This window comes from Danio aesculapii, chromosome 7, assembly GCF_903798145.1.
Source record: "Danio aesculapii chromosome 7, fDanAes4.1, whole genome shotgun sequence".
In the NCBI taxonomy this organism is placed as follows: Eukaryota; Metazoa; Chordata; class Actinopteri; order Cypriniformes; family Danionidae; genus Danio; species Danio aesculapii.
The window spans coordinates 12,556,628-12,581,078 of NC_079441.1; the positions used below are offsets into that span (position 1 = coordinate 12,556,628).

Consider the following 24,451-nt stretch of genomic DNA (forward strand, 5'->3'; position numbering starts at 1 on the left):
CATGAGACTGACAGAAAATAAAAAGTTGCTACTAGAATTCTAGTGTAATAATCAAAGACATTTGCCACTTTGATTTTTATTTGTCATAAGGACAATATTGTTGCGCCTGCTGCAGTCATGGTACAGCAGCAAAGTTCCTTCCTTGATTATTACGCTAGAATGCGAGTATAGCTCCTAGCCATATCAACCTAGAAAATAGCTAATTTCCTTAAATGTCAGTCTTAAAACAAAATGTTGTCGAAACTCTTTTTAATATTTTTGTGATCGAGATGCTAATAGTCTAATCTGACGGCCCATTCACACAGGGCATAAGCGTCAATGCTTCCCATTCACTTTAAATAGGTGATGTCAAGCATTGCCAAACTGAATCGTGAATTCGTTGGTGCAGCTTCAGCAGCGTTGCTCGCTGCATAAGTTGGGAATTTCTCAACTTTTCAAGGACCAATGAAAGTGTCAGCCAACCAGATCGCTTTATGCAAATACCTCAGCTCAGAGAGTAGCCGATTGCGGACAAATTTTATTGACTGCTATGATAATTGCATCAGCCCCAACTTCAGACATGCCCTCCATTAAGCATTGACGCTGAAGCCCCATGTGAATCGGGCATTATTCAATCAGTGTTGCTAACTATTTTCAATGAAAAGGCGATAAGCTCTGCCCCAAAAGTCGATAAATGTTGCTAGATTACATCATACGTCAATTTGCATATTATTGACGTCATCACATCCAATCGCTTCTGTTTGTCTAACAGCCCATGGTTAATACTGGGGTATTTATATTAGCACTACGCTTTATCCATGCATGTCAATTTAACTAAATTTATTGCTGTTTGAATACAGTATATCAGTATAGATGTGTAGTGAATTTGCATATCTCAGACATCATAAACTCAGACAAGTTCCAAAACTGTCACTAAATATCTGTGATTGTAAATAATAAAATAATAAAATAAAATTCTTAAATTTAAGACAAAGAAAAAGCAGATCGGTTTGACTGTTCAAGCGAAATACCTCACACTCAGGGTGCTAAATCATTTGCCATCGGTATGCAGACGAGTGTTCTGCTCTCGGCTGCAGGTGGGAGAGACTGCTGTACAAGGACTGGGCCGCCTGTAAGCGTTCTGAGGCGGGGGAAGGGCAGACAGCATCACCCGCAGCTCGTTGAGAAGAGTAGGACTGGTACAGTATGGACACATAAGAGTCTATAAAAATCTCCAGTAACACCCAAAAAAAGTCGCTAGATTTGTTGCTAGTTGCTTTTTTGAAAAATGTCAAAGTTGGCAACACTGTATTCAATGATCTATGCTAAGCTAAGCTAAGCTAAAAATGCCCCTGCCAGACCCAGTGATTGGCTAAAAAGATTCTTTTTAGCTTCATGTGACTTGTAAAATGAGCCTATTTACAAATAGTGGAGTGTTCCTTTAGGGATTGAATTACACTTTAAAATGTATGTAAAAAACCAATGTAACATTTCACAATATAACAGTTTTATAGTTTTTATAGTTATCCATGCTAAGTATAAGACTCTTTCAAAAACATTGAAATCTTTGGGATGGCAGGATACTCTCAACAGCATGCAAAAATTACATTTTTAGTGTGAGATGTCTTCAGTTTAACTAGCTGATGCCCATCGCTTTATTTTCTTGATACGTTTCCTCCGCCAGAGAGTGAAATCTGGCTCTGTTTTACCCTGATAAGTGCAGGGAATCAGAACCGCCCGCTATTCTGTGTTAAGGAAGTCATCTCATGCAGCTTTTCCAAACAAGTGCTCTCTGCAGCCTTTGGCATGGCAAGTGACATTGGCGTCCCAACACCAGGAAGATATTGGTGTCCGTGCCACTACTGCTGCTCCGCCTAATGCTCTCTGCCACATGGGACCTAATTATGCTCATTTTCATTTTGGCTGAAGCTCAGGAGTGGATGGAGGGTAGAGATGTGTGGAATGTAGATACAGCTCAGAAGGGGTTTTGTTGTGGCTATATTTAGACCGCCAGCTCTGGCCATGGACCATGAAGCTGCGATGCATTGCGCACAGTTAATCTGAGGCATATTGATACATGGCCTAAATGCACGCCTGCCTAGACACGGCTAGTTTAGGAAAGGTAAAGTCTTGCATGCATTAGCGTCGATAAAATGCCGGCAGCGATTTGGATCGGAATTGCTTAATGTGGAGGAAATCTCCTTTGAGAATGTGTAATTGCTTCATTGCTGGTCAAAGTCTGGCGTTTTTGGAATGGAATTCAAAACAATTGTGGAATAAAGAATATTAAAAATCTATCTTCATTTACTCACCTTTATGCCATTCAAAATATGTATGACCTTTCATTTCCCATTCAAGGGTCACAGTCAGTATTTTTCCTCCCTGCAAAGTTACAAAATAGGATTAAAATGATCTTGAACGTTTTTTGTCAAGTCATAAAACATTGGAAATTCAATAGATTTTTTAGCCCCTCTTTGAGTCTATTTACTTATGTTAATGTGTGTAAATATATATTCCAGAATTCTCAAATTTCTGTTTAACGGAGAGAAGATTTTTTTCAACACATTTCTAAACATAATAGTTTTAATAACTCATTTCTAATAACTGATTTATTTTATCTTTGCCATGATGACAGTAAATAATATTTTACTAGATATTTTTCAAGGCACTTCTATACAGCTTAAAGTGACATTTAAAGGCTTAACTAGGGTAATTAGGTAACTAGGCAGGTTAAGTTAATTAGGCAAGTTATTGTATAATGATGGTTTGTTCCGTAGACTATCGGAAAAAAGATAAAGGGGCAATAAAGGGGCTAATAATTTTGTCCTTAAAATGGTTTTGAAAAAAATTAAAAACTGCTTTAATTCTCGCTGAAATGAAACAAATAAGACTTTCTCCAGAAGAAAAAATATTATCAGACATACTGTGAAAATTTCCTTGCTCTGTTAAACATAATTTAGAAGAAATTAAAAAAATTAAGAGGGGGGCTAATAATTCTGACCAACTGTATATATAAATTTTTATAGTGTAAATGATATAAGATAGCCACAGAAACCGCATAATAAGTCTTTAGAGGAGAAAAACTTCAAACTACAGCTGATTAAATCATTCTTAAACAGGTAAGTGAGATTCTAAGTCAATCTCACTCTTTTTAGATGTCGTAGTGCTGTATTTTATACCATAGTAATCTGGTAGTCTTTGCTTTGCTTTGGCTTTTTCAGGGTTAATTATTGTGATCTCCCCATTGCAAAAGAGAAATACTAGCTCTAAAGTGAAGTTGGTAAAGTAGCAACGGTTTACAGATGTGAATGGTGGAAGAAAGTAGTTCCTCTTATGGTGTGTTCACAACAAACGCGGAAGAAGCGTCAAGCGTGAGTGATTTACATGTTAAGTCAATGCAATGCGAATAGACATTCTGCGGTGCGATATGCGTGAATGAGGCGGCGCGAATGAAGCGACGCGATTTGAGCATTTTGCGCGATTGACACGCTTAACATGCGTATCGTGCAAATCTCTCCAGTTGGAAAATCTGAACTTTAGCAGACATTCGCGCCGCGTTAATTAATCAAGAACTTTCTCTTGTTGGGGAGTGATTATGACGTAGTGCCTGTTGTTGGTGTCTAGGGGGAAATCCTCCCGCCGTCACCGGACAACAGTTCATCCAACTGGGCTTGGCTTAGTCTAAAGCACCGCTGAAAGCTTCCATCATCCAGGTTGTTTCTGGAGCAGTTGATGAACTCACGGAGCTGGGTACACCGCTGAAAGGATCTAGTGGACTAACAAACAAATCAACGCAGCTATTCAGTATTCCTAAAGCACATAAACACAGTTATTCTCTCAATAAAATCCATGTTAGCCATTTAGCAATGAAGTTAGCGTCACCAGGCAGACAGAAGCCCTGCCCATGTAGCGAATTTGCGTCTGATGTGAAGTGAATTTGACGCGCGAATGAAGCAGATTTGATGCACGTACCGCATCTGGTGTGACCACAGCATTTCAAAAGGATTTTGAGACTCTCCATGTTTGATTTTCTTTTTATATACATGATTATACCATTGAACTGTTGTATAAAGGCAATATCACACTCATAGCAGTGCAATATGGCTGTACATAATCCCTGGTGGGACATTAAGGCACTCTGCCTGCAGCCTTAAGCCAACAAGTGTCTCCAACCAATGCCAATATACAGCCATATTGCCCTGCTACCTGTGTGATATAGTGCATAAATCATCTTTTTTTTATTATTATTATTTTGCACTGAAATAGCAAAAATGGTTTGCAGATTCTATTTGGCCCCGCCTATAATGCCAGTTTTTTCTTGCACAATTGTCTCAGAAAAGAATAGATTCTTACCTGCCAGAAAAGTCCGTAAACGCAGTCTTATTTCATGCATAAACCTTTGCATAATGCTAGTCTGTGGTGTTCATTGGCTGTCTGTGAATGACATCCATTTTGGCCTCAAACACTGTAGTTTTAGCTGAGGCCTGGCAGAGTTTGGATTGTTTTGTCGACATGTCAAGGAGATGCTGCTTTATATGTTGTAAAAGCAATTTCATGTACTTCCAAAGAATAAGGACTCACACTCAAATTGACATGGTAAAATGATAGAGTTGCCCCTAGAGCAGAAATTCAGGCAATGGCATTAGGTTTCAAACTTGTGCTATAAGCCGTAAACAGACAGGGCCAACAATAACCAATCAAAGCAGGGGAGACTTTCAGAAAGGCGGAGCTTAGACAGACCAGATTCTTGAACCAACCATTTCTGATACTGTGATGAAAGAGCTGATATTGTAGTTTATAAAATGAGAAAACTTTTGACCTTGAATGGATGTAAACCTGCTTTGTGAGACTTACAAAGCAAAGTTAGCAACATTTAAAATCATATTATTGGGAGACTTTAGCTTTACTTAAAGTCAAGGGTCAGTTAGTACAGCTTAAATGCCAGGAGCGCCATTTATTTCACTAAAGTGAATGTATTTTGTAATTTATTAAAGCCATTTTTGTGCAAAACTTTGTCATAAGTTCCATAAATATACGTTTTTCTAACAGTGTCGATAGGTGTTGCTGAAAGATGTAGTGAATAGGGAAAATATGGCTGAGACATTTACACATCTTGAAAGGTCACCGCTATTGGAGTTTAATTGCCCCGTGTATGTGCTAGAGGTGAGATTTTACATGTCAGACCAATTGTTCAGACAGCTGAATATTTCATTACAAAAGTCTGAAGTGACCGAAATAGTCAATACAGATTTCCCTGCAGTTCTCATGTCTGTCAATATATGATATAAGCATATTTGGGGAAGCTTCTTTCAAAAGCTGTATTTTTCCAAACAACAAGCTAATCATAATTTGAAGTATTCATCTCAGTCTTGTTAAGTAATTTTGTTGTTGTTCTTTAACTGTTTATAATATATTTAGATGTATTTTAATCAGTGTAAAGCCAGATTTATACTTCTGAGTCACGTAGCGCAAGCTCTGTGATTGGTCGGCCTAGTAGCGATACTGAATGTGGCGTGGCCGAGAAGCTAGAGGAATGTGCAGATGGATACCTTTGTTTTTATGATTTAAATTGTATGATTAAAGTTGGTGCACATCCACCAGTTCCCACCTCTCAATGAGCAAGTTTCAGCTACTACTAAAGTAAGTTAGCATTATAGGTATTTACGATGTAAACAAAACACCCCTGAAGAAACTTGACATAAAAGAACATAGAAACACCACTGCCAGCTAGTGTTTTAGATGTAGAATTGTCAGAGCAACATAAACAGAATGCCAAAGTATAAACGCACAGCTACATACAAGGTATGCGCAATGGCTTACGGTTACCGTGACCGACCTCCATCACACAATTTCAGTTTTTCCAGAACATGACGTCAATAAACGTTGATAGCGCAAAAAAAGTGCATCACATTTCTGAACGGTCTTTAATTATTTAGTGCCATATAACGTTAAAGGTCAGTCATGGATAATAAAAACATGTAGCTACAAAGATAAAAAGTATGAACAATCACTATACAGTTCATTTCACTGTTATGTGCCAAGTAAAAATAATCATTAAATGACTCACTCAGACTAATCTTCAAGAAGAGCCCACAGTTACCTCTTCTGTCATGTTTGCTGGCTAACTTGAGATTGTTTTGCTTCTGTCTCCCGCTTTCCATACATTTGCGCAGTTTTATCTTCTCGAGATCTCTTTTTATCAGGCTTATTATCAATTGAATTGAATTGAATTGAACTGAATTGAATTGAATTAGTATCACATTTACTCATGGTTTTAAAAATGAAAATATGCATGACTCTTTGCTATTTTGAAAATACAGACATTATTTATGTAGACCACTATGCATTTATTAATTTTCTCCGCTCACTGCGCACGAAACAATAATCACCAATCAATGAGAGTGATTGTAAACATAAGAAAGCCGATTGGCTTAAAATATTGTTGAGGGCCGTCATGTGTGCCACACAGTCTTCGCTTGCGCTCATTCTCTCTTTCTCACACAACCACATGCGCGAGCGTAGGAATGCACAAGTTAATGGCGGATCCATTAAAATAAACGCCGGAACGCAAAACACCAATATCTGACACTTTTGCAGAACAGGATCCAGCAAGATCCTGCTCAAATTAAGCACTGATAACGGTGATCTCCTAACACAGAACTATAATTCAGCCTTATATTGTGTTTACTGCATTGGTTCATGTTGTTGTATATGACGAATGACAGAATCTGCTGACATTTTTGCTATTTCTGCGCAGAATTTTGTATAAAACCTGCGGATTTATGTGGAATGATTTGGATATGTGGAAAGTATCATAACTAAAAACGAAATAAATGAAATAAAACAATAAGAATACCTTTTTAACTTTCATTTAATGCTTACAGTGCAAATCTAACTTATTTAGATCAACTTATTTGGTAAACAAAGCAAGTTTCTCATATAATATATTTACTAAAAGACCAAAAATATTATTTTACAAACTGATTTATTTGAATTATTTAGCCTGACATGTTTATTGCTCCAAAATACACTGAAAAAAAATTATTCAAAGATGATTCCTTGGATTTACTCATTTTTTTACGTTAAATGGTTGTAAACAATTTATTTGGGTTGAATTTAAACAAGCAAATTAAGTTGAACATTGCTCAATTTAATTTGTTTGTTTAAATTCAACACAAATAAATTGTTTGCAACAGTTTTGCACGCAACACTTTTTTCAGTGTACTTTAAATGTTTCTCAAAATAAACAATATTGTGTTCACTGGGGTTCAATATTGTGTTCAATCACAATACCGTCAAACCGTGATATTTTTATCCAAGATTATCATACCATCAGAATCTTATACCGGCCCATGCCTAGTTCCAACACAAATATATTAAGTTTTCCTTAATTGTTTTTATAAATATAAATAAATTGAACATAAGACAATTAAGTTGTCCCCACCAATTAAAAAAAGATTTGTGTTGTTGCAACTCATTTAATTAAGTAGCAAACGTCATTTTTTGAGTGTGTTCATTAGAAGAAGGAAACTCAAACAGGTCTGTGACAAGTGTAGGTTGGGTAATTGATGCTAAATTATCTTCGCAAAACCAGCCTAGCACTTTATTAAATTAAGCCTCCACTTTTAATGCATAAGATTCTGCAATTCTCATGCAAATTACAACAACATGCAACCATAGAGCACTCGAAAAAATGACTTTTTGCAGCTTGTTGAAAAAACTTATTTTAATTTAGTTTAAACAACTCTATTCTTAAGGTCTTGAGTCCACTTAAATTTGTAAAAATCATTAAGTTAACTTAATCGATTTGTGTTGAGACAACATGAAGGAATTGTGTGAAACCCAGCATTTTTTATTTACTTATTTATTTTTACAGTGAGTGCATTTCAGTGGTCGAAGATTTGAAAAATGGCATTTGAATTGATCTCCTTTCAGACGCTCAAATCTTGGGACAAGCAAACACCACTCACGCTTTCTTCAGGAAAATCTAAGCGCAACTGCTTGTAATTACAGCTGTTCCTCATTTAGAAAAATACCCTGCATACTCTAAGTGCCACGTAACAAATGCTAGCAAACCGCTGAAGTGCTGCCTCACAAAAACGCCACATATATTTCCACCATTTAAAATGCAAATCAGCATCCCAGCACCTTCTAATGATTCATAGCTCGTTAGCGCTAAAGGTGAGGCGTGTTGTATTTATACACTGGAAATGTAAATCCCGGATTGAAACCTGAAATCAGCAACAGATGGAGGCCAGCTGTAATTTCATCGACTGGATCCATTAGAAATTAGGCATGTTGTACACCTCTCTCAGAGTAATTACATTTATTCAGATGCTATGTGGGTGTTGAAGGAACGCCAGTAAAGAGTCAGTGGATAGAAAAAGAGTATGTTTACTGACTCAAGCAGTCATGCTGAAATGCATCGTGGCTTTGTAAAAAAAAAACAAAATATGTCTGCTGTTTGAGATCATTTCATCTGTTAAATTGCTAATTGCGCTCATCATCTGTTTTTTTTTTATTTCTCCTTGGATAACATTATGGGTTTTGTTTTTATCCTTTACATCCTTTGTGTAGAACTCACAATATAAAGTTGTTGCATTGAAACACATTGTTTGTAGCATTTGATATGCTACGTATAGTTGAAGCCCTCCTGAATTATTAGCTGTCTTGTTTATTTTTTTACCCAATTTCTGTTTAACAGAGAAGATTTTTTCAACACATTTCTAAACATAATAGTTTTAATAACTCATCTCTAATAACTGATTTATTTTATCTTTGCCATGATGACAGTAAATAATATTTTAATAGATATTTCACAAGACACTTCTATACAGCTTAAAGTGACATTTAAAGGCTTAACTAGGTTAATTAGGGTAACTAGGCAGGTAAGGGTAATTGGGCAAGTTATAGTATATTGATGGTTTGTTCTGCAGACTATCAAAAAATATATAGCTTAAAGGGGCTAAAAATATTGACCTTAAAATGGTTTTTAAAAAATTAAAAACTGCTCTTATTCTAGCCGAAATAAAACAAATAAGACTTTCTCCAGAAGAAAAAATACTAAAGCAAATACTGTGAAAAAATTCTTGCTCTGTTAAACACCATTTGGGAAATATATGAAAAAGAAAAAATATCACAGGAGGGTGAATATTTTTGACTTTAACTGTATATGCAGTTTTTGTTGTTGGAATACACACATGCACTGTAAAAAAAATTTACATTCATTTTTTTAGCTGAATCAAATTAACGTTTCTAGTTCTTTCAACTTACGATCAAACAAACTGACTGAAATATTAAGTTAAACTTTGTAGAACTTAAAAAAATTAAACCCGATTAACTTGTTAGAATTAGTTAAAGCAACAGAACAATATTTGTTGTCTTGTCTTTTTGTCATTAAATGAAATAAGTGAAGTTTCACAAACTAATTTCGGGAGGAGCATGTGATAGGATTGACCGTAGCTGGTCTCTCATCTACAATCATTAGTTAGCCAATCAGATTAATCCAAACTCACTATAAGTAGCCTAGCAAAAAACTACTCCCTTCTCTTCGTTTTCCGAAGAAAGCCCCCATCCACCCCTTCTCCCCCTTTCTTCCTTTACTACAGGGAGCTCTCGAAAACCACCTGATCTCGTACTCCCCTTACATGCTCTATCGACCAGGTGGGAGCCCTGGGCTCAATTATCTCCGAGCTCAGGGTTCTCTAGCGAGACAGCATGCCAAACCTGCTAACAGTTTTCAATCAATATCTAAGTGTGAACTCTTGAAAACAACACAAAATATATAATCATTATCATTATCATTCATTCATTCATTTTCTTTTCGGCTTAGTCCCTTTATTCATCTGGGGTCGCCACAGCGGAATCAACCACCAACTGATCCAACATATGTTTTACACACCAAATGCCCTTCCAGCTGCAACCCATCACTGGGAAACACCCATACAGTCTTATTTACACACGTACACTACGGACAATTTAGCTTACCCAATTCACCTATAGTGCATGTCTTTTGACTTGTGAGGGAAACCAGAGCACCCAGAGGAAATCTACACAAACATGGGAAGAATATGCGATGCTAGCAGGCTAAAGCTAGAAGTGGATGCTCTAAAAGCAAAATGTTTCAAGTAGATTTATTTGTAAAATGGTATGAAGGGTGCGTTCACCCTGTATACATTTTTTTTTTTTTTTTAAAGTAACGAATGTAGATGTATTTTATGATGAAAATTATTTATCAAAGCAATGGAGCTCCAAACATCTCACATCCACACATCCAAAACGCATAATTAAGATAATTGTGTTGGTAATGTCACTGATGCATGCCTTTTATTTATTTATTTATTTATTTATTCATAAATTTTCCTTCAACTTAGTCCCTTTATGCATCAGGGGTCACCACAATGGAATGAACCGCCAACTTATCCAGCATATGTTTTACACAGCGAATGCACTTCCAGCTGCAACCCAAAACTGGGGAATTATTTATTTATTTACTAATTTTTTATTCATTCATTCATTCTCCTTCGGTTTAGTCCCTTTATTAATCTGGAGTCATCACAGCGGAATGAACCGCTAACTTATCCAGCATATGTTTTACACAGTGGATGCCCTTCCAGCTGCAACCCATCACTGGGAAAAATCCATAGACACTCATTCACACTATTACACTACGGTCAATTTTAGCTTACCCACTTCACCTATAAGGGGCGACGCAGTGGCGCAGTAGGTAGTGATGTCGCCTCACGGCAAGGAGGTCGCAGGTTCGAGCCTCGGCTGGGTCAGGCATTTCTGTGGGGAGTTTGCATGTTCACCCTGTGTTTGCATGGGTTTCCTCCGGGTGCTCTGGTTTACCCCACAGTCCATGCGGTATAGGTGAATTAGTGTATGTGTGTATATGAGTGTGTATGGATGTTTCCCAGAGATGGGTTGCGGATGGAAGGGCATCCGCTACGTAAAACATGTGCTGGATAAGTTGGTGGTTCATTCCGCTGGGGAGACCACGGATTAATAAAGGGACTTAGCCGAAAAGAAAATGAATAAAATCACCTTTAGCGCATGTCTTTGGACTGTGGGGGAAACTGGAGCACCCGGAGGAAACCCACGCAAACACGGGGAGAACAAGCAAACTCCACACTGAAATGCCAACTGACCCAGCCGAGGCTCGAACCAGCGACCTTCTTGCTGTGAGGCGATCGTGCTACCCACTTCATTTATTCCTTCATTCATTTTCCTTCATTCATCAGGGGTTGCCACAGCAGAATGAACCACCAACTCATACAGCAAATGTTTTACACAGCGGATGCCCTTCCAGCTGCAACGCAGTACTGGGAAATTATTTATTTATTTATTTATTCATTCATCCTCTTCTTTTCGGTTTAGTCCCTTTATTAATCTGGGGTCCCCACAGTGGAATGAACCGTAAACATTTCCAGCATATGTTTTTACACAGTTTATTAGTTCTATGCAGTCTCCCTGTATCTCTCTCTCTCTCTCTTAAAGGGACAGAGCTCAACAGGGGTGATAAATAAAAGACGTTTTTAGGGTTTGGGCTCTGTCGATCAATGTAAGGAAATCACACCTGAGACGAGCTGTTTTTATTAAACGTTTTTCCATTGAGCTCTATGTACTTGTGCTGTGGATCATTTAAACAAAGTCATCAATCAAGGGCAGGCATGGTTGCTGAGAACAATGAGGAGATTATGGAGAAAAGCGTCATGAAGTTGCACGGAGCCAGAGAGAGCTTTTCATCACATGCTGAAATGAAACGGGTGCAAGGCTGAATGGCATTTGAATGATTCAGACGGTTTAGGTTGTGCATCTGTATAAACATGACTGCTCCGATGCATCTGGGTCACAATAACACCATGCAGTCTTGATGTCTGATCACTTGGATTAATGAACAAAGGTTTCTTTTAGTTTGTGTCAGTATTGGGATTTCATATTATTTACTATTTAACTCATTTTCCGAATGCAAATAAAAACAAGTATTTTTTTTAGTTCTTTGCATGCAGCAATCAGTGTCTGATTAATGATCAAACCATTGTTGTTTTTGGTGCTTTAATTAGTTAGTATTACTGATTTGCATATTATGCAAATCACTCATCTAAAGAGATCAGTTTGTTTAGTGGTAAAAATTAGGTACAGGAAAAGGAAATGGTTAAGTAAGCTTTATTTTTTTACGAGTGAAGGATAAAGACAGTTTGTGCTGATTGCAGTTTTTTTTTATTTTTTTGGTATCGTTCGGTAGGTTTGTGTAGCTCATCCTCAATGAAAGGTCTTTGGGGAAATTAGTGACCTGAAGACGCTGTGTAAAAGCAGTGGGCAGTGAAGCAGCAGGGCCTCTGCTGTATTGCATTAACTGCAGTGCGACTCATTTGTAAAGTGTCACTCTCTCCACCGCTGTAAACAGAAACATTAAATCTGCCTGATGTACTGTGCTGGACTCTCTGAGTGTGTGTGTGTGTGTGCGTGTGTGTGTGTGTGAAGCGTGTGCTCCTGTTTGCTTTCGTGTGTTTGGTCGGGATCTGTCAGCAGCACATCTGTGATTTCTCCTGCTTGGAACATCTCTCACTTCTGTCCAGATTGTGTTTGTTTTAGCTGGCAGATAAGAAGCCTGTGGAATAGGAAATCCAGGCAGTGCCGCCTGCCCTGCCGATAGCTGAATTTAAATGCAAGCATGTTTTCCAGCAGATTCGCGAGCTGATAATAGTGTTTCTGTGACATTTGAGAGGAGAGCGGGGGTAATTGTAACACCTTCGCTGTGTCTGAAATCGCACCCTTCCCTGTACTATCTAGCATGTAAAAAAAAAACAATGCATGTGAAGCTACACATCTGGTCAAATACGCAATAAATAAGAGCATGTTGGAAGTAATATGTCTGAACTGCATTCATACTACTCACATTTATACTACATGTAACATACAGTAGCTTTGACACTTACATTTTAGTATACATGCCAATTCTCACTATTAACTAGTGGCTTATTACCTGCCTATTATTAAGATATTGGTTGAATATTAGTACATGATCTTAATCTGCATCCATATCCCCAATACCTAAACCCAATTGCTACCTTAATAACTAATAATAAGCAGAAAATTAGAAGTTTATTGAGCTAAAAGTCTTAGTTAATGGTTTGTTACTAGCAAAAATTCAACCCATTCTGAAAACGTACCTCTACAGACATTTCTGAAGACCGCAAAATACGTCCTGGCGGCACATTTTTTTGCAGTTTTTGTTTTCGGGAAGGTTGCCGCTTGGTACATGCAAGCACAGGTTGCCAGAATGACTTGAGTGTGCCTGACTATCAAGTCTAAAGGCTGATTTGAACTCTTTTCTAACTTATATTCAAAGGAATATTTTCCATAATAAAAGGAACATTTTTCTGAACCGACACCTAAAATTTATATTTTAGAAACTGCTTTTATTTCTCACAGGTGAACAACAGGATGAACTGTGATCGCCTCAGGTACACTTCATGTGCTTTATTAAGTGTTGAATGCTAACAATGTGAATTTGAATGCCATTTTACGTGACATTTATTGTTATACAACTAAAAGCAGCAGCAGATAGTTCACCTCAGATCTTGAAAATAAATTAAAGCGTTTGTAATTGAACTTCAGAACTGTGACTCAGTGCAAACCAACACATATCAGTGATTCAGCATGTACATAAAATAATGTTAAAAAGGTTTAATATGTATTAATTAGATCATGTACCTTACAATTTCACGTGAGTGCAGTGAGTGCACTATTCTGTGCTTCTGAATGTCTTTAATAAAATTTCTGTTGAGTTTTGTCTGGTGCAAACAGCCGAATTGCTTATCACTGCAAATCTTGTCATGTAGCGTGTTGTTAGACATGCGTTTACTTTCTAATTAATAACCATCTCAGGTGGAACTCTGAACCTGTGTCTCATTTCGGGGCTATTACTGTCCACCGGAGGTCGCACTTTTGGTCAAGGGCACATACTTTGAGAACCTTTCTCATAGAATAAATCAAATACACGATTTTCCAATAAGGCAACCCAGGGGGCTGAAATATATTTGGCTAAACTTGATTTGGGCGGGTTAAAAGAATCAAAACAAAGACAGCGTTCTGGCACGTAATGGACATTTTTAAAGCAGAATATCTGACTTCAGCATTGTTTTTCAGATAAACAAGAATGTTTACTTTGCATGTTTCTTAAATATCTGCAAACATATAATGGTATTTTTATTATATCATAGAGTCAAAAAACTTACATACAGCACCTTTAATGGTTGTGAAGTGTCCGTTCAAATTTAAATGGTGTAAATCTAATTGACATCTCTAGATTTTAAGTTTTACTGAACATGTAGAGTATTCATGTTTGTTTATGATTTGAGAGGAATATTCAATTCAATTGGCTATATGCACGATGACTTTTAATTTTCAACCTGGCAGCCCAAGGGCTTCCGGTGAACTGTCTTTGCATTACAAAACTGTCACCTTTAAGATCTGATTTCTTTAAAAACCAGCGATCTTCACTGCCTGCTAGATATACAATATGAAGTGGGTCTTAGATCGGACAAAAAGCACTGCAATAAATTCCATTTTTTGTCTTTAAAATATGTTTATTTTACCCCAGTATTTTCAATGGAATTTCTGCGCCTGTTGCTACTGATGGCACTAGCGGTTACACTGTGTTTCATATCGTTTTAAGCTTGAACAACTAAATGAATGATTAAATCTATTTAACTGAATGTATTGTAATTATATTACAACATTGATGCTGTAAAAACAACCTTGTGAAGATGAAAACATTCACATTAAGCTTTCACTGGAAGTTTATCATTGGCTAGAAAACTCTAGCTGTGTATAGAGCCCATTCATTTCAAGCGCTTACAGTCAAAATCATAAAGTTAAGATGTTATGTATAGCGTGGATATACAGTTAACCTGCACTATATATAGTGTCCTTTCCAAAAAGGTGATATTTATGTGTATGCTACATTTTTAATGATGTGTATTTGAAAACTGTTGATTTCTTGCATTTCCTGGTGTTTAAAATGTGTTTCTTTCTGATAGCTTTCAGCATTTTGTTGTGCATGTAAGCACATTCACTATTGCTAATACTCACTTAGCTTTTTTTTTTTTTTTTAAATAAAACCTCAATCCTTAAATGTTAAACATCAGCACATAACACATCCAGCACAACGACTACTGTGACTACTGAAATGAATGACACCTCCAGTCATGTGGCTTCCTCAAGAGAGGTGTTCTATTATCTTTTCCAAGAAATCACACTGCATTTTTCTCTCTCTGGTGGACAATAAATGGAGGAAAAAAACATTCATACTGAAAGAGGAAATTTGTCTTTTTACTTGAATTTTTCAAATATTTTGCATAGCCTAAACCTAAAAAACTCTCATTATTCAAGTCAGTTTTTACATTCATTCATTCATTCATTCATTCATTCATTCATTCATTCATTCATTCATTCATTCATTCATTCATTCATTCATTCATTCATTCATTCATTCATTCATTTTCCTTTGGCTTATGTTTTGACAATTTATGTTTGGCCTTTGAAATTACTATGAATAAAAGGTGTATTGAGAAGGATTTTTGGTGTCTTTTTAACTAGTAGCTTGAACCACGGGCAGTCGAGTAACTCAAGTATTGTTTTGAAAAGAAATCGATTAGCAGAAAGCAGTAGTTGTGCAACCCCTAATTTTTTCCTTTAGCTTAGTCCCTTTCATAACCCTCCTGTCATGTTCCCCTCCTGCCCCTTACTTAAATGTTCGTGGTCAAAACTGACGGGTCTCTTTTAACTCCTCTTAAATTGCTCAAAAGCATTCTTTAAAAATGTGAAGAATGTCTCAAACTAGGGCAGGGCTCAACTTTAAGGACTGCCTGATGGCCCAGGGCCTGCGTAAGAGATGCTCGGGACAGTAGACAGGATCATTACTGGTGCGATTGGCAATTTTAAGTTTGTGCTTTTAAGTCTTTAAAGGCTTTCTTCTCTGCGATGTCATAAACATCATATTTCTTTTCAGTTCCTCTTATCTGATTTGATGTTTTGAGCATGCAATTTTTTCCATAATCTGGTAACAACCAGAACAGTGAAGAAACGGCAACATGGCGGCAACATCAAATTATAAGGCTAAAATAAAATGTCTGTTTCCAACATCTTGGAAGCAGATATTTATGTGGGAACAACACAACAAAAAAATGAAGTGTTGTTTTGCACAATTTGCCGTCAGTTTGACAAGTCAGCCACATTTTGTTAAATGATTTCGAACCGCAACAAAATACCTCCACATTTTCCATACTGCTCTTTTTGTTTGCATAACATTTTGAATTTTGCTCATTATACATTTATTAAAAAAAATTTAAGTATTGAAATTCTAGATTCACAGACTTTATTTTTTATACATTATTTAAAATACATGGCTAAAATAGCTATTAACTTCTCTTTTTCTTCTTTTTTTATGGGGCCAGTAAAAATTTTGGCAGGGCAAGTAAAAATCTATAATAATATATGATTTATAGAATTAGATATAAATCTAAAAAAATAAATTATATTAAATACAAATAGGCACTGGAATTGTATTACAAAATGAACATGTAATGTCATGGAGGTAATCACATGGGAGGATCGGCACATAAGCACAGGAAAGAGATGGCCACCCACAAAAAGACACTGTGTAGTCTAAAATGTGTGTGTGCGTGAGTGAGTGAGTGAGTGAGTGAGTAATTGGGGTAAGTGTGTATGAAGGTTGAATAAAGTCTGGATACCCATTCATTTCTTACGGTCGTCACTTTTGACTGGCAACACTTAGAATTCAATAAAAGAGATGATCATCACTTGTACATGTTCAAGTCCATAGTGTGGAGGAAATCATAAGGCCTTGAGGCAATCAGATGAAAAGCACAGAGTGTTTTAAGTTGAAAATTGGTTAAATATGAAGGTTAATCAGGGGTCGCCACAGCGTAATGAACCTCCAACTTATCCAGCATATGTTTTACACAGCGAATGCCCTTCCAGCTGCAACTCAGTACTACGAAACACCCATACACACTCATTAACTAACATTAACTAATACAACCTCATTGTAGTGTTACCAACTAGACTAGAGTATATAAAACGATGATGTCATGCTGGTTTATTGTATGTGTTTTGGAGAATAGAGAGGTGTAGGTTAAAAGAAAGTGCAAACAAACACACAACAATGGTGGAACATGTTTGCTATCGCTTCATCAGCAAAGTGTGGATTTATTTCACATTACAAACAAACACAGAGACGCATGATACTCACACAACAAATTCTACATACACACCTGAGCCGAGTTTGGTCACAGCACCAAATTATGGCAAATACAGCTTTTTTGGCCATATTTGCAGATGGAGATCATTCTGAAAATGTCATTCATTCATTCATTCATTCATTCCTTTTTCTTCGACTTTAATAATCAGGGGTCGCCACAGAAGAATGAACCACCAACTATTCCAGCAAACACTTCATACATTACGGCCAATTTTGTTTATTCAATTCACCTATAACGCATGTTTGTGGACGGTGGAGGAAACTGAAGCACTTGGAGGAAACCTATGCGAACACGGGGAGAACATGCAAACTCCACACAGAAATTCCAACTGAACCAGCCGAGACTCGAACTAGCGACCTTCTTGCTGTGAGGTGACAGTGCTAACCACTGTGCCACCGTAACTGTTCTAAGCTAACTTAATACTTTTTATTTTCTTTCTTAATACAGTCAAAACAGAAATATTGACCTTATACTTTAATAAATAGTTTCATTGTTTATTTTGTGTACATTTAAAGAATCTGTATAGATTTCTTATTTGATTCTAATTTCTCCCAAGGGGTTTGTGGGTGGGTGTTAATGCTGTACGTAACGTTGGATAGTTCTAGTTTGAACTTGGGCTCTGTTGTGTTGTCCAATATTTTACCTTGTTTGTTTGCTTTATTTATAGAGCACATTTAAAAACAACAGATGTTGACCAAAGTGCTTCACAAAATGACCAACATCTACAAAATCTATACTTATATACAGTTGGAGTAAGAATTATTACTACTACTAATAATAATGATTAGATTTACTGTTATCAGCTGTGCTGTTGTTACAGGAAAAAGAAGCAACACTGTGTTGTTATCATTTGTTTTGACTACTTATACAGCATATAGAAATATATGTAATATTTAATGTGTGAGGCAATGCAAATACATCTTATTTTGTGTTAAAAAATAAATATAAAGAGATTTAAGAAGATTGGAATTTTTAACAGAAAATAAGATGAAAAAATAAACAAATAAAAAAATTATAAGAAAATAAATCAATCAGTAATAAATAATAATAATAATAATAATAATAATAATAATAATTAGATTTACTGTTATCAGCTTGTAAACGCAAGAAAGATGATTGGTTGAAAATATTGTTCAGGACCAATAGTTACATTTTCGTGAATTTTGCTTTAAATAGCGCTCGACTACTGTTGATCCCTGGTGGACACCTCAATTCTAATTCAATAGAAAAGGTTCTCCCTAAAAGATTAGAACTAAACAATTTCAAAACATTTCCTTGAATCCCAGCCCAAAATCTTTTTAAATCTTAAAATATTGTGATAAAATATTGAGTGTAAAGTATATATATATATATATATATATATATATATATATATATATATATATATATATATATATATATATATATATATATATATATATATATAAACACAAACAGAAATATTACAACATTTTATTACAATTAAAAAAAAAAGATTTTCCATTGAAATGCATTTGAAAATGTTAATTCAGCATAATTTATCCAGTCTAAATGTTAAATGATCCGTCAGAAATCATTCTAATATGAAAATTTAGCGATTAATAAACATTTCTAATTATTGTCAATGTTTAAAACAGCTTTTGCTGCTTAATCATTTTATGGGAAACCTTTTTTTTGTGGGATTCCTGATGAAAGAGTTAACATATAACTTTTCAAGTGACTTGCTAAATAAAAAGTATTGGTAACACTTTAGTTCAGGTCACAATTCATGTTATTAACCACTGGCTTATGACCTGCTTATTGATAAAATATTACTGTTCATAAGTAGTTATAAAGTATGATATAATTCTACATCCCTAATACTACCCAAAACCTAAACCCAACTACTACCTTACTAACTATTAATAACGGGTAATTAGTAGTTATTAAGCTTGTTAGTTGATGGTTTGTTAATACCGTGAATTGTGACCTAAACTAAAGAGTTACCAAAGTGTTAATTTCTTTCACAAAGCAAATCTTATTGACCCCACGCTTTTTAAATCATTAGCGCAAAACCTTTGGTGCAAATTAAAATACGCTGATATAATGAGCGCGCTGTTTGTTTTGTTATCCGCATTACGTTCACTAAGTGTTACATTGATCACTGCTCTACGTTATACAAGCCGACTTGTGTCTCTGATTATCCTACATCGTATCCATGATAATTATCTTTTGCGTTTCCCACACGTTCTATACATCTGACCTTACAGTCTAGGGAGAAACAAATTGTTTTGCTAATTATTTCACAGTGTGGTTTTGCAAGCAATCACACCCTTAGGCCATCTGCCTTTCCAGCACACCAGCATTTCGCGGGCGCTCGCTCAACTATGATACATTTTTCAAGACTCCAGGGGCCTCCCTTTGGGTTCCTGCCCCGGCCATCAAGCGGAAAAACACATATCCCCTGCTTGAATAAATTGTGGTAATGGTGGTGTTTTCAATATTCCCTCTTCTTCTTTCACAGACACATAGAGAACTGGACTGGATTGCAGATTCTTAGGGATGTCGACATGGAGCTCTACACAGGACTCCAGAGACTGTAAGTATTCCAAAACTGATCCAAACGATGTGTTTTACATTGAAATATGATGCAAACCATATGAATTAGACCCTTTAATATACGCTTTGTGAATTTTAGTAAAATGATTCATTGGATTTACTCTTTTTTTTTAAAGGTAAGTGGTTGCAAACCATTTATAAGGGCTGTTTTAAACAAAGAAATTCAATTTAGTAACGTTGAACTGATTATTTTGTTTAAATTCAGCTCAAATAAATTGTTTACAACCACTTACCTTAAAAACAATTGAGTAAATCCAATGAATCATTGTTTTCAGTGTATCTTATAGGGCCAAATATTGTAAAATCTGACATTTGATTGGACAAATGGGTTCATATGATATAATTTGGTAACACTTTAAAATAACTACACACTATGAATCATTCATTAAGCATTATAAATAGTTAATTCAATATTTGTTAAGCATTAACTCTACATTAACAGACGTTAGTAAGTAGCAATGGTGGAACATGTGTTTGCTATCACTTCATCTGCAAAGTGTGGATTTATTTCACATTACAAACAAACGCATGATACACACACAACAAATTCTACATACACACCTGAGCCGAGTTTGGTGACAGCACCAAATTATGGCAAATACAGCTTTTTTGGCCATATTTGCAGATGGGGATCATTCTGAAAATGTCATTCATTCATTCATTCATTCATTCTCCTTCGGCTTAGTCCTTTAATTATCAGGGGTCACCACAGCAGAATGAAGCGCCAACTATTCCAGCATATGTTTTGGCAGCAGATGCCCTTTCAGCCACAACCCAGTTCTGGAAACACCCATACATTTTCATTCACACACCCGTATACTACAGCCTATTGTGGTTACCCAATTCACTTATACTGCATGTTTTTGGACTATGGGGGAAACCGGAGCACCTGGAGGAAACCCATGTGAACACTGGGAAACATGCAAAACTCCACACAAAAATGCCAACTGGTCCAGACGGTACTTGAACCAGCGACCTTCTTGCTGTGAGACGACAGTGCTAACCACTGAGCCACTGTGCCAGCTCAATGTAATATAGTTTGGTATATTTACCTTTGGCCCATGGCTCTCAATGATTTTTGCACCCTTGTTTTAGTCTATGCATTTAGTTGATATGAAAAAAAATTGCATTTGTTCCAACTCTCGCAAGAAGATTTGGTTTTATTGGGCTCAGTGAAAAACAAAGTCTCAACTTTCAGATTTCCATCCATTTGAGGAAGAAATTCAAACAATAACTGCTGTTTTGACACTCCTTGATGTGGCGTAACAGATCGCTATATTGTTGCTCATCATTTCTTCCTGTTTGCTACAGCATGAAATAAACATCACAAGACGTATCACGTAATCGCTCTATCACAGTTTCAGCTGCGGAAAGACATCATTAAAACAGGGTGCAAACAATGTGTGATGCAGCATTACATTTATTTACCTCAGGAAAGTCATACAGTGTCCACAGCTCTAGAGAAGAGCATTTCTCTAAATATTTGCAATATATACAGTAGAAGTTATTAGCCCCCCTGTATATTTTTCCCCTAATTTTGGTTTCAACATATTTCTAAACACAATAGTTTTAATAACTCATTTCTAATAACTGATTTCTTTTATCTTTGCCAAGATGACAGTAAATAATATTTGACTAGATATTTATCAAGATACTAGTATTCAGCTTAAAGTGACATTTAAGGGCTTAACTAGGTTAATTAGGCGAGTTGGGTTAAAATAACACTGACTTTCTCCAGAAGAAAAAAACATTGTGACATTTTGACCATAAAACTAAGCGCACACAGGCTTATAGATCACCTTAAATCTGCTCCTGCGTCATTGACTACATGGTGCAGGAGATTGGTCGTTGTCACCTCAGCAGCCAATGAGCTTGCTCTTCATCAGTTTAGATTATTTTTTAAATATATATTTTATATTAAATATTATTATAAATATTTTATAAATATATTATTATTATATATAAATATTGTCGTTAAGCTGTGGTGTGCTTTTGGAGACCCTCCTCCACCCCAGCCCCACCTGCTATGGGGTTACATATATATTATGGTCACGTTTACACTAATATGTTTTAGTTTATAATTGCGTTTTTTAGAATGAAAACGATCCATGTCCACATTGGCGTTTCGCCTAGCATTTCTGAAAAGATCTTCATCCACACTATACCACTGAAAATGCACATCACGTGACCACACACACACTGGCATGTGCTGCAGCGTTTGCGCACCTCTGATGTCCAGGCAGTCAGCAGGTGCTTCTAGCATAGCTCCCTAAGGTGAGAGCAGCGCATGTTGAACATGGTGGACTGGATCTTATCTAGTTGTTAAACGTGATATTTAATTCATCTTGTCTCTATCTGACGGTATTATTTGTTCTGAGGTAACATGTTTTGGCGGAGCGCAAAGATAAGTTTCCTATATTTTATAAACTTATTGTACGTTATACTTTTATAATGGCCATTATTGATTATTAAAACTGATATTCAGCAAAAGAGACGAAATTTTTCAGATTTTTCAATGAAAATAAAAGGAGGCAGTTGTGTTATAGGCTCCGTTTACGTTATAAATATGCATACAGTGAAGATGACGTCATATAAATATGTAGTTACAAGATGACTCAACATTTTTAATGTCTATTAAGTTAATATCAAAATGAAAACAGGCAATTCCTTATTTCATAATTTCCTTTTATAGTTACGATAGCGAAACACCGCAGCCAGGGTGATGCGAATGAGATTATAAAGTACACTCTTCCCTTTGACGATTTACCCGAAGTGTCATCTGGAGTTTGTTTTCCCTATCAAACTTGTGAAGTCTAAACTTACAAGGAGAGGATGCAAGACTGAACTTTGTGCACTTACTCTTAAGAAAATGCCCCAATCAGAAAGCATGAATGTCTGCAGCCACCCCCCCATTTTCAGATGTCTTTGTTTTCCCCCATCTACACTGACACAGAGAAGCAGCGTTTTAAAACCAAAACGGCCTCTTCAGCGTTTTCGAAATGCTCCATTTTCAGGGCTCAAAAACTCTGAGGTAGTGTGGACGAAAAGCGTAACCGTAGCAAAACGTATGCATTTTAAAACTAAAGCGTATTACTGTAAACAGGGCCTATGTTTGCAGCAGCAGTGTGTTATAATCTCAGATGGCATGTCTGTGTATATACTGGCAGTAGCACAGGGCTATTCAATTAGTCTGTCATGGGGGCCAGTTCATGAAAAGCATCCCAAATGAGGGGCCGGAGAGATATGACTTGCAATATAAGTGATGACACAACAGCAATATAAGAGCCCATATGCTGTATTTTTGCTCCTTAAGACACCCATGTTGGCTTTTTCTACATTAAAACGTTAATATATTGTATTTTGAAACTATAGTGCATTGTACAATGTGGCTTTTTTTACAAACATATTCAAATGTATTTCGAAGCACAACAAAATCAGTGTATTGCTATACAGTAGGCTTCTTCTAAATTCAGACGCATTCATATGTTATGTTTTGAACTGCATAACAATTAGGGATGCAACGATTATAGATTTTGGTTGTACGATTATAAGAATAATCATGGTTTCATGGTTATCACCATTATTATGCATTTATTAAATTTAAAACACTACTAGTTTAGAGAATCACAAGAAAACTGCTTATATTTTAAAGTGTTGTTTATTGCTGCTCAGTAACCAAATACAGCATAAAATGGTAATAAAAAACAAACAATAGTCCATTTCTCTCTTTGCACTTAAAAATAAATGAAAAAGTTTTTGATTTAAACATGAGTGATAATTTTACAATGAAAATAAATGACAGAACAATGAATAAATAAATAAAAGAATAAATAAAAATAGTATTTTTCTAATGTTTAAGCTTTATATTAGGTAAGTATTTAAATGAACTGTTGTTATCATCTGCGTTCGTATATACATAATCATTTTAATAATTTGCAATAATTCGTCTAACATATTTTTTGTTTACATTGCACTGAAAGCCACGCGCAACTCTCACCATTACAGCATGAGATCATTTCTACTGTGTGCGTCTGGAGGGCACGAGTGTGTCGGTCTGCTTGTGAGCCGTGCGCGCACCGCTCCCAATATGCACACGTCTCCAGTGGAAATAATAAACTTGTGTATGGAAAAGACGCAATATGTGAATGGCCTGCTGCTATAATTGTCCAGTGTGCATGTGTATTAGCTTTGTTATAAGCTCTGAACTTTAAACAAGCGCACAGGTGGCATAAATTTTAGTTGCAGCAGTTTTGTTCCGGACAACAGAAATGCGGCGTTGAGACGTCTTTACGATTAATTATGCGTAATGAATTAAAGCGCAGTTAATGGTGAAATCGGCTAATCGTTGCATCCCTATTAACGATATCAGTGCATTGTACAAAAGGCCTTTTCTACAAACATATCCAAATGTTTTCGCCTGCTCGCGCCACTCGCTTAATGTCAGGTGACTCACTTTCTGTGCAGCCTTCAACTGCAGCTTGTGCTGTATTGAACAGATGCAAGTCACTTCATAAATATAGCAGCCGTTTTTCGACTGATATAAATTTATTTTTGATGTCTTGGTCACACTATTTGGAGGGCTGGAACAAATTGCCTCCAATTAC

At 36.2% G+C, this 24,451-nt stretch overlaps 1 protein-coding gene across 2 annotated transcripts in view; it reads left to right on the forward strand.

Annotated features, from left to right (window-relative positions):
- ntrk3b (neurotrophic tyrosine kinase, receptor, type 3b) overlaps positions 1-24,451 on the forward strand; it is a 285,287-nt gene that overhangs the window by 18,646 nt on the left and 242,190 nt on the right. For both annotated transcript variants that reach the window (XM_056461059.1, XM_056461060.1), the window contains exon 2: positions 19,753-19,827. In XM_056461059.1, coding sequence (XP_056317034.1) covers positions 19,753-19,827 — 75 coding nt within the window. The remainder of the gene's footprint in view (positions 1-19,752; positions 19,828-24,451) is intronic.